Raw genomic sequence first — 11,785 nt, forward strand, 5'->3', positions numbered from 1 at the left:
AGTAGGGAGCAGGAGGCCGGACCACCGTCCCACCCCAAGCCCAGCCCGCTAAGGCCCCACATGCCGCGCCAAGGCCAAAAATAAATAAATTGATTATGAACCCCCCCCCATACCCTGTCTATATGGCTCCCCAGATCCCAGACTGGGGAACCCTCCCAACACCGTGAATGTGTGGACACCCAGGTGCTATATACACATGTATGTAGTGCGTTAAAATTTGGGGCAGGAGGGGCCAGACGGGGGATGCGGAGGAGGGCAACGGCGCACTCCTGCCCTGCGCCCTCCCCCTTATCTCCCCGCCTAGCACCCACGTAACCCCATGTGGTGCATTAAAATGGGGGGGGGGGGGGTTGCAGAGGGACGCTCGGTGAACGCCCCCCAGCACCAGGCCCCCCAGGTGCATGTACCCTATGTGTATATTTACAATGTGTTGTGCTAAGGTGGTGAGTTAAGAGGCGCAGCACATGAGGCCCCAGCCAACCAGGCGGGGGGAGGAGGGAGCCCGACCATAGTCCCCAGCCTCACCCATCCCACCCACATGTGTCAGAGGGCCCAACCATGCACAGGGCCTGGATCGAGCGCCGCCCCCGACGCATCCCACCCATCCCCCATAATCAAGCCCCCAGGAAGGAGGGAGCCGCGAGGCCCCGGCGGGAGGCAGGATGCCGGAAGAGGAGATGCGGGGAGAGAGGGGAAGGGGGAGACCACGAGGGGAGAGGAAGGGAGGCGAAGGAGAGGGGAGAGGGGCAAGGGGGAGGCAGGACAGGAGACGAGACCAAGGAGAAGAGGGCGAGCAGGGGACGGGGAGGGTGGAGGAGAGAGGTCAGGGAGGAGGGAGGGGAGGTGAGGGGGCCATGGCCACGCCAGGTCACCAGCCGGACCCCGGCCGCTACTACCAGCAGAGGAGTGACAGACTGCGCCAGCTCAGTGCCATCCCAAACGCATAGGCCAGCACCCCCGCATGGCAGCCTAGCGGAACACCGGCGGCCGCCCGAGAAGCATGCGCCACCCAGCAGAGACCCGAGGAGCCGGGTTGCACATATCAAGCCACGGGGACAGCCCCTGAAGAGTTAGCCCAGCATGCAACAGCCCCGGAGATCAACCATCCTTGTGTGAAGAACATTGAGCTGGAGACTGGAGCTGAAACATAGAAAGTTAGAATGGCTGGGCGACGATGTATTTCTGAGATCCACTCGGTCCTGGATACAGAAAACAGAAACAAGCAGCATTACCATTTACATCGTTGTGGTGGCTTTCGCTAGCAGGCAGAATCAGGTTGTAATATTTATATTTAATGATTTAATAAAAGGAGACCAACTTTCTGTAAAATATTTCAAATGTTTTTTTTTTATTTTTTTGGAAGCAGAGATTTTCTCCATTGATATGTGTTCTATGAGGAGATTCAACCAATGATTGATGTTTAAAGACTGTTTATTCTTCCAGTTAACGAGGATTGTTTCCTTGGCGATGGCGAGGGCTGCGAGTGTGGGGTGCGTATGTTTCTGTGAAATAACGATTTCTGCCAAGTCACCGAGTAGACAAGTGATCGGAGATAAAGGGAACGTACAATCTAAGATGGACGACAGTCTATGTGATACTGCGACCCAGAAATCCTGGACGGGTGAGCACAACCATAGGGCATGGAAATAAGTGTCAGCAGTATTTTGGGAGCATTGAGAGCAGATGTCAGATTCAGAGAAGCCCATTTTCTTCATCATATCCTGAGTAATGTGTGTTCTATGAAGGATCTTATACTGGATGAGTTGAAGATTTCTGTGTTTTGTCATTTTAAATACATTTTCACAGATTTGTGTCCAAAAGTCATGATCTAAGGTTAGTGACAGATCCGTCTCCCATTTTGAGATGGGAAGAAGTAACGTATCTGTGCTTGAGAGGAGTTTATAAATCTTAGAAAGGGTCTTTTTAACTGTCGGGGGAATCTTTGTGACTTCCGTAACGAATACAGGTGGCTGAGGCGGGCCCCGGAGCGTTGGAATTCTTTTCTTAATTGTATTCATTACCTGAAGATAGTAAAGGAAATTTCCGCTTCCGAGTTCATATTTTTGGAACAATTTTGTAGATGACATAAACGTATTGTCATGAAAGAGATGATGGAGTTGAGAGATTCCCTTCTGTTCCCACATACCTACATGGAAAGGTTGATTGCTAGCCTGAAAGTCAGGGTTATTCCAGATTGGAGAGAACATGCAGGGTTCCAGTTTAGAATTTGTAACTTCTAACGCCTTCCACCAGGCGCACAAGGTGGAAGAAATCATCGGGTTTTTAAAACAGTTATGCCGTTTAATGGTTGTTGTGATAAAGGGGAGATCTGCGAGTCTAATATCCTTGCAGCCCTTCTGTTCCAATTCTAACCAGTAATTAGAGTCTCTATTCGGGTGCATCCATAGTACAAGATATTGTAGCTGGTTAGCCAGGTAATAATTCATAAAATTTGGGGCTTCCAGGCCTCCTTTAGATTTACTCCTCTGAAGGGTAGATAGACTAATTCTAATTCCCCCTCCTGAGATGCCGGATGGTGGCCCAGAACCTCTTAGAAGCCGTCCGGAAGTCGTTTTCCATGGCCTCACCGAACTCCTCCCATGCCCGGGTTTTTGCCTCAGCAACCGCGGTAGCTGCACTCCGCTTGGTCTGTCGGTACCTGTCAGCTGCCTCCGGAGTCCCACAGGCCAAAAAGGCCTGATAGGACTCCTTCTTCAGCTTGACGGCATCCCTCACCACCGGTGTCCACCAAGAGGTTCCCCCCCAGAGAGGTGACGTTCCACGTCCCTACAGCTAGTTTCTGGAGCCGAGGGTCGGACCGCCAAGGTCCCCGCCTTTGGCTGCCACCCAGCTCACATTGCACCCGACCCCTCTGGTCCCTCCTATGGGTGGTGAGCCCAGGGGAAGAATCACAAAAGATTACAAATCATCCCCTAAATCCGGAATATAAATTGCTTCCATCGGGTGTTCGACTGGCACTCCCCCCGGTTACTAGAAATAAATATAAGTTCTCCTTTGTCCCACTCTCCATCAGGGCCCTGAATGCCACAGAAAGGAGGTGACCCTGCTAGTGTACCTGTTTGGAACCAGTTTGCTCTGTTTGCACTGTTTTTATCACGTACAATATTTAACACCTTTACAACGATGCTGCTCTAATATGTACCTTATATGTCCCTTAATTGTGTCTTGCGTGTCCATTAAATGTTGTGGAAAATGTGTGTATATGCTGTAAAACAAATTGCCCTCCGAGGGACAAATTCAATAAAAGTGAAGTGAAGTGAAAAATCCCTCCCGGTGAGTTGTGGGGTTCCTCAAGGCAGCATTCTAGGACCGTTACTGTTCCTCCTATACATTAACGACATGAGTGCTGCCTGTAACTGCAAATTGTTCCTGTTTGCTGATGACTCAGCACTCCTGATTTCGGGAGAGGACAAAGTGCAGGTTGAGGAAGCTCTCAGCTCTGTAAAATTATTTTTATTTTTCTATTGTTATTTTGCATCAATTGAGTAATTTAATATTGGTTTTATTTTTATTGTTAATTGTCAATGATTTATGTACGAAGGACTTTCAACGGAAACAAGACCGCAAGGGCTTTTTAGAAATGCTCCTCTTAGACAGGACGTTTGACTGTACTTGTACTGTAATACATGCTACTGTGTGACTGTACTTGTACTGTAATACATGCTACTGTGTGACTGTACTTGTACTGTAATACATGCTACTGTGTGACTGTACTTGTACTGTAATACATGCTACTGTGTGACTGTACTTGTACTGTAATACATGCTACTGTGTGACTGTACTTGTACTGTAATACATGCTACTGTTTAACTGTACTTGTACTCTAACATTCATTCTAATAAATATATTCATCATCATCAAACAACCAACTCCATGGCTCAACACAGAAGAGTCCACAAGACTCAGCAGTCCACCTGCACCTGAAGGAAACAGGCCACTCCTTTGAGGAAAGTCATGGTTTGAGCTAAAGAGGCCATTTGTACAAGAGCTTTACTTTACATGCCTGTAAAAAGTTCATTTGGCTTCCTGAGATTGTTTCACGTCTTTTAAAGTCCTCGCTCTCTCTTTCTTGGTAGAACATTCATGGCCACAAGGGGCCCATCACAGCAGTGTCATTTGCCCCTGATGGCCGTTACCTGGCAACGTACTCCAATGCTGACAGCCACATCTCCTTCTGGCAGGTAATTTACCCCCCCCCCCCCCACACACACACACACACACACAAGACATAATTTCAGAAAGTTGACTATCTGAATCGTTCATCACCAGCTTCACACAGAGAGCTTTTTTGTTCACCACCTCTTTAGGTTTTTCTTTTCATTCGGAACATCTTTCTCAGGTACCTTGTGACTGTTGTCAGATGGAAGAATCTGATTACTAATACCTTTTTACACCGTAATTGTTTTATTTTTACGCATGTAAACTTACTAAGATTGCCACTTCACGCACTTCTTATTTACGGGACAGTGTGCCATCGTTTGTTTGTTTGTTTGTCCTAAACAAAGGAAATCGTTTTGAAAAGTTTGAATCGCAAATATTTTTTTTTTTAAAGATCTCTATTTTCTAAAGAATATAGTGAACCATCTCAGGCATCATTTTCTTCCCCTCACACAGGGTGTATCCTCAACAAAATGGGACATTCATTTTCATTCAGATGAAGTATTTATCTTGCAAAATAAAAATGTTAGAAATTACTTTCACTGCTTTGTTTCAGTTCAGTTGCACAATGAGAAATGTTTGTAGCCGTGTTATAGTCAGTTGTTAAAAAGACTATCAAGATCAGCTTGTGAAACAAAGAGGAAATCAATACCAACAACGTGAGGTCTAAATCTTGAGAGGATTCCTCCACACCCTCTGGTTTTAAATATGAAGCCACACGCAGCGGAGTTTCTCATTAATTCTCTATATATTTATCTTTTGTTAAGTAAACACGTAAATTAAATGAAAAAAAACAAAACAAAGCCAAAATGAAATGTGCATCTGAGCAATAATACAGACAACCAATAGACACACAGTTAGATACACACGTTTCATCTTCTTCCCAGAACTGTTATTTTGAATGAAAGGTATTTACGTTCTCTGACACACACACACACACACACACACACTAGTGGCATTACTGTAAGAATAAACCACTACTGGTGCTCCGACAGGACGGCTGCTGTGGTAATGAGCTGGCAGACGCTTTGTCGGTCTGTGTATGTGTGTGTGTGTGTGTGTGTGTGTGTGTGGGGGGGGGGGGATCTTGGGAAGCAATAAAGTTTCCACTCGCTGCCTTTTTCATCCACACGGACTGTTCTCAAGCCTCACAGGTTAAGATCTGGCTTTCCTCGGAGGTTTGACTCTTCATCACTGGCAGGAACTACTGATGAGGTTCTCCTGATCAACATGATCACGGACTCGTCTTCATCACTGGCGTTGCTGCTGTGCCTCACCAGTTCTCCTCTCTCTTCAGATGAACACCAGCCTTCTCGGCAGCATTGGGATGCTGAACTCGGCCCCTCAGCTCCGCTGCATTAAAACCTACCAGGTTCCTCCTGTGCTGCCGGCGTCTCCAGGCTCCCAGAACCACCTGAAGCTGGCCCGCCTCATCTGGACCTCCAACCGCAATGTCATTCTGATGGCCCATGATGGCAAGGAGCACCGTTTCATGGTCTAAAAGGGAGCCGCGCCTCCAGCCGGATGCTTTCCACAGTAGAGAGACCCGGACCTGTTTTAGGATTTTTGCTCCAAGGCAGATAATCTGAATATTGCAGAACGTTTTAGCATCAAATATGGATCGTGAGCGGCCGAGTTTGCCCTCAAAATACATTTTACCATAAAGTCGTGAGCTATTGTATTCAGCTTGGTAGTGAAGTAAAAACCCAACGCAGGTCCAGGTCTGGATTGACTGATGTTTTTATCCCCCACAGTGATGTCGTGAGGAAACGTGGAGTGGTTCATTTAACTGTTATAGACTTTTTGTGTTCATGTATTTTTATTTCTCATCATTCTTATTTATTTGCTGCTTTTCCTGGATGCCATCTTGCTGTCTTTGGCTCATTTGACTTCCCTCCTCGTTTTAATGTATTTCAGTGCTTAATAAGAGCATTATTACATTATTGCCATTAAATGAATCTAACAGAGCCACTCAGAATAAATCAGTCTTTACCTTTTGTTGCCATCATAACAGATAACAAAAGCTGTTAGACACAGAAACTGACACCTATGTTGTTCACATTTTACCTATAAGGTTGGACCAGCATGAGTGCTTTCAATCTGTAATTCGGTATCAGGTGAATGACTGCACTGGTTTATTACATTTCACCACTGGGTGAAGTATTTGAATCCCAGTGACGCTCATGAATGGGCGTGTAGTGAAACCGCAATCCAGACCTCATATTTCTCGTGCTAACCTTTTCTTTTTCTTTTATCTGAGGTTTAACATCACAATAATGACTAAGATATATCAGCCTGGTGCATGAGGAAGAAGTGAGGCAATTTCCCTACTTCTTACGGAAAACATTTTACAATTAAAGTCTTGTTAGACATGAAGGCGTCTCTGAAAAGCTTAAGGAGTTTGACTTTGAAAAGTGTTCCGTTCACATCAGCAGCTTATTGCAGTAATTAAAACGGTACAAGTGGGTGCAAACCAAAAAGGAGGTTTTGTGCTGAGGCATGGAAGAGGACCGCCCTAAACTACTCATAGCCACATTCTGCACGGTACTCTTGCATCTAACAAATAGTCACCTCAGGAGTTAAACTCCGCTGTTTTCATTTGCCCCTCCCACCCTGTTTCCTCTCGCTTCCTATTCAATGGAAGTTTGTATGTTTGCAGATGATGACGCTTTATATCTCACTGATGGATGGGACGACTCCAGATGATCTTGCAGGTTTTCTTTTTGAGTCATCCAGCGCCCATCTGATATTTTGGAGTGTATCTCTAGACATAAATGTGTACATATGCATTATATATGGATGATTGGTAGACGAGTCTCTTAATCTTGTTCGGTGAGCGGTGATCATGTCCTGTAGTATTTGTTGTGGTTATTGTGTCTCGCACTGACTAGTTCTTCAAATGACTTACATTTGTATTCCTATTTAAATCTTCGCACATTTAAAACATGTTTGACTATCGGAAAAAAATGAGATATGAATTTTATATGTATTTTTCATGGTATTTAATATTCAAAACAATTTGAGAATCTAAACTGTTGCAAGACAGCAATGCAATTCAAAAATCTTATTGCACAATTGCACTTAGATAATAATTAAATGTTCTTTTTATTGCAGCATAAATCCATCCGTTCTCTTAAGGGTTAATAAAATTCAAGAAGAGCAAAAAAAAAGAATCAGCTGCACTTGCTTGATTGGTTGAAGAGGTTTCACCGACATCCAAGAGACACCTTCAGGTCTGGAAAAGGCCTTAATGTTCTTCATCTTCCTCAACCTCAACGGGAGCCTACACAGACATGTTACTAACACTCCAAGAATCAGCTGTTAGCATACAACTGATGAATATGATGAATATATTTATTAGAAAGAATGTTAGAGTACAAGTACAGTCACACAGTAGCATGTATTACAGTACAAGTACAGTCAAACATCCTGTCTAAGATAGCGTAGCCTCTGATCGTGAATAATAACAGATTTAATCTACTTGAAGACCCACATGTGAAAAGCTGTTGTTGACCGCCAGTGGCAAAAAGTGATGTAGAGGGCGTGTCCTTCGACCATGACATCACAAAATGTAATATTTAGACTTCCTGCCTCCTTGTTTTAACTTTGGTTTTTAGATATCCTTTATGCACATTATTACTTTTTTGTTGTTATAAATTGCCTTAAAATGTTTGAGTCATCAAAGTTTTATTCAGGAAGGTAATATATGCAGATGTAGAGATATAAACACACATATATGAGTTTACATGTTTATACTCTGATTTTTGTGACACTTCACTTGCTTTATTTATTTATATAGCTTCTAATACTCTCACACACCTGTAAATCAGAGCATGTCAAAGCTTTTCACAAGTTCCTCGTCTCTTCAAAGAAGAAAACGATATCGTGTTGCTCTGGTCAGACGGCTTTCTGAAAACACACACACACCGTCCGGACAGCTCTGAGGTCTTAATCTTTCGTTTTCTCCACCACTCGTTACAGTTTGACAAAATGTTTTTTGGCAACCCCATGGGGGAGGAAAGGTGATAAAATGAAGCGGGCAGAGAGCTGAAGAGTAAGTAACAAGCGAGGAAGATCGGCTCATTCACACAGAAAAGTCTTTGGTGAAGATGGTGAATCGAAAGGTTCTAAAGAACCTGCCTCCGAACAACAGGAAGGATGAGATAAATCTTTGAATGCATCACAGCAACGATAGTTTCTGCCTGAGTTCTCTGATATTTACCTTTAGTTTCTGACTTCTGTTCGGCGGTAGCAGCTGCGTCTCCCGTCTGTCCCACACTTGGGAACTCGGGATGACCAGATTTGTTGTTTTCAAAGGAGCAGCGTTTGCCGGCGTAGCTTTCCATAGACGCTAAATGTAATCAGTTTATATTGATTTGATGTTGTATTTAGTGTTTATGGTGTAAACCCAGCCATGATATTGAAGTGTGTGTGTATGTGATGTGCATGTATATAAGCATCCCTCGATGTAACATACAAGTTGAATGTAGTGTGCATCATATTGTGTCGTGTTAAAATGTGGTATTGTTGTGTGTCCAATAAAAATGAAAAGGAGACGGCAGGTGTCGAATGTCTGTTCCCTGTTCCAGGGGCGTCACTAGGTTTTTAGGATAGGGGGGGCTTAGCCCCGAGGAGATGAAAAGGATGTGAGCAAATGTAGCGTACGAGCACAAAACCTCAAACGGCTAACAAGGACTGATAAATTATACGTTATTATTATTTCAGTCTGTTTTTCAATACAGTACAACAACAAACAGTTTTAGACAGTAACAGGATGTTTACAGCATTAAGAAACAAAATGGCTAAAATTACAAGTTACTTGGTGGAAGGAAGCATCAAAGAACGCGTCTGTTTCTAAGAGTCCATCTCTCTGTTGTGATTCTGAAGCTCGTCTTTTTCAATGACTGCAAGACTGAAGTCTTTTCTGGCTTGTTTGAGCCAGACGCAGGTCACTAAAGGACCTTTCACATGAGCAGCTGCTTGCGGCACCGTTAGGGCTACTTGGGTAGAACCTTCAGAGAGGAAACATGTCTGAATCAAGGAGGTTGTGCACAGACAAGATATCTTTGGGAGAACATCCAGCCTCTGTTTTCAGGTCACCAGAACCTCCTCTGTTTTTAGGCCACCAGAACCTCCTCTGTTTTCAGGTCACCAGAACCTCCTCTGTTTTCAGGCTCTAGTGTTGAAGTTCAGTCAAGTGTGATCCACTCAATAAGTTCTCACATTTAGGACACATTTAAATCTTAACTCAAGCTCGCCAACCATCCTACCCACTCACTGTGTCTGAGTTCTATTCAGTGCGTGAACCTGCAGGTTCCTCCAGGTCCTGCAGCTTCCTCCAGGTCCTGCAGGTTCCTCCAGGTTCTGCAGGTTCCTCCAGGTTCTGCAGGTTCCTCCAGGTTCTGCAGGTCTCTGCACCTGATTCAGGGAGACTGTGGGCGTGGCACAGGGCTGTGGTTCTCATACAGCTCCATGGCTAATGCATCTGTGCGTTTCCCTTAAGTGTGTCACACAATAACTAAATGTTACTACCAGCAGTGATAAACTTACTTTCTTTATAAACTTTCTTATTTCCATTCTCCATCCATCCGTTCACGTTCTTCTCCTGAAGCTCTTCTATTCTGCTCTGTGTGCTTCAAACACGCTGCAGGGACCGACAATTAGCGGTCACAGGGAAAACGTGGACTGGAGTTTCAGTGATGTGGGCATTCTCTATAGGAACAGGTGGAACGGGTTCTCTACCTTACACCATGAAGTGAGGGGAAACAGATCCATGATCAGATTTAAGTAAAAGATGACAGGTTACATGTTTTTAAACATTTATTCTGGCGGCTTTAATAGAATATGTCCGCATTTTTTGGTCACTGAACAAAACAAAAAAAACTTTTTTTTTTATTTTTATAAAACAACCCAAAATTATTTAGGGGGGCTTAAGAATATTTTAGGGGGGCTGAAGCCCCCCTAAAATAGGCCTAACGACGCCACTGCCCTGTTCTATTCGCCATATTAGCTTCACCAAAGTGCTTCTGATGGGAAGTGTCTTCATCTCCAAAAACAATTTAGAGCTTCACGACCAAAGTCTGTTGCAGTATTCTCCTACACAACTGGAGATGAGGACTCGTTCAGGTGCGCTGAAATCCTAACGTGATGTGAAAATATATTTCATTTTTTGCAACAATATCGCTATATCATGAAATGTATCTGGACTGTTTGAAAATAATATAATACATAAGGACTATAATTCTTTGAAAATGTCATTATAAAATAGAGAAAAGGAATCTTGTAACTCTTTCCCATCCAACCACCCAGGAGTTAGACACGCACACACACACACACACACACACCTTTAACTCAGCGAACGAGAGTTTAAACGAGACCGATCAAACGTAAGAAGATCAATCTCTTCCTTTAATCTGACTTGTTGAATGTTCTAACATTTGTTTGTTTTAATCTGGTGTTTGAAATGAATATTAATATGAGGTTTAATTAAGATGAGTATTGTTAAAAATGTAGTTCAGCACATTATTCACCTGTTGCATCTCTTTTATCTCATTTTTTGTTTTGTAGCATTTCACATTTTCATATCTGTTAACATTTCAAACGATAGAAAAGCACTCGGAGAGCGCAGACCTCCCCCAAGCAGCTCGTTCCCCTCCTAACTGGATCTACACCGTCCACACGGTGATCTGGATCAGCACCAAAAGGTTCTACGTTGTTCTTGGTATTGTAACGTCGGTGCAAACCATGAAGCCGGAGACGAGGACTCTTTAACAGGCTTTATTCCAGGACAGAACAATCAACAGGGTCACTTTCGGCCGAAACCCACGGACCGCTCTCCGCTCTAACTAACTCTCTCTCTTCTCCATGCGCACATAACAAAATCCCTTAAAGGAACAGCGCAACAATAACACCAACCATAGCCCCCTAGGGTCATTACACTGCCCCCCCCAACAATAAGTTCCTCGTCCTCGAGGGAACAACGAAGTCTCTGAACCGGGGGGGTAGTCTCCTTCTCCGCCTTGGCCTCACGGGGTTCTGAGGGACAACAGGAACTGCCGGGGAAGGAGAGTAAACACTGGGCGATGAGGACGACTGCTGTGGAGAGTTCACCTGCTCCGGGGGTTGGGGGGGATGAGGTCGCTCCCGTCGCTCTGCGAAGTGGGGAAGAGCTGGGCCCTTGTAAGGGGCTAACCTGTCTCTGTGTATGACCACCCTCCTGCCCCTAGGTGGCAGCTGCACCCGGTAAACCACCTCCCCTACTCGCTCCAGGACACAACAGGGCCCCACCCAGCTACTGTCCAGTTTAGGACAGCGTCCCTTCTTCCTCCTCGGGCTGTACACCCACACCAGCTCCCCAGCGAGGAAGTGCCTCCCTTTAGTGGTGGCGTCGTAGTTCCTTTTCTGGCGGAGCCCAGCCTTTGCCAGTTGGTCCCGCGCGAAGGCATGTGCAGACTCCATCCGGTCCTGCAGTTTCCGGGTGCAGTTTGGACCCGGTGGTGCCTCCGGCGCGTCAGGGGGCTTCCCGAAAGCCAGCTCAGCAGGGGTCCTCAGCTCTCTCCCCAGCATGAGCAGGGCAGGCGTGCACATGGTGGAGTCCTGGACCGCA

The 11,785-nt window shown here is 45.0% G+C and overlaps 1 protein-coding gene across 1 annotated transcript in view; it reads left to right on the forward strand.

Annotated features, from left to right (window-relative positions):
- The window catches only part of LOC137908236 (WD repeat-containing protein 7), a 142,839-nt gene extending 136,678 nt beyond the window's left edge, over positions 1 to 6,161 (forward strand). Inside the window, 2 exon segments of the mRNA XM_068752611.1 lie at positions 4,098 to 4,202; positions 5,477 to 6,161. Coding sequence (XP_068608712.1) covers positions 4,098 to 4,202; positions 5,477 to 5,680 — 309 coding nt within the window. The 3' untranslated portion in view covers positions 5,681 to 6,161.
- The last annotated feature ends 5,624 nt before the right edge of the window (positions 6,162 to 11,785 follow it).

This window comes from Brachionichthys hirsutus, chromosome 19 (assembly GCF_040956055.1).
Source record: "Brachionichthys hirsutus isolate HB-005 chromosome 19, CSIRO-AGI_Bhir_v1, whole genome shotgun sequence".
NCBI classification, from domain to species: Eukaryota; Metazoa; Chordata; class Actinopteri; order Lophiiformes; family Brachionichthyidae; genus Brachionichthys; species Brachionichthys hirsutus.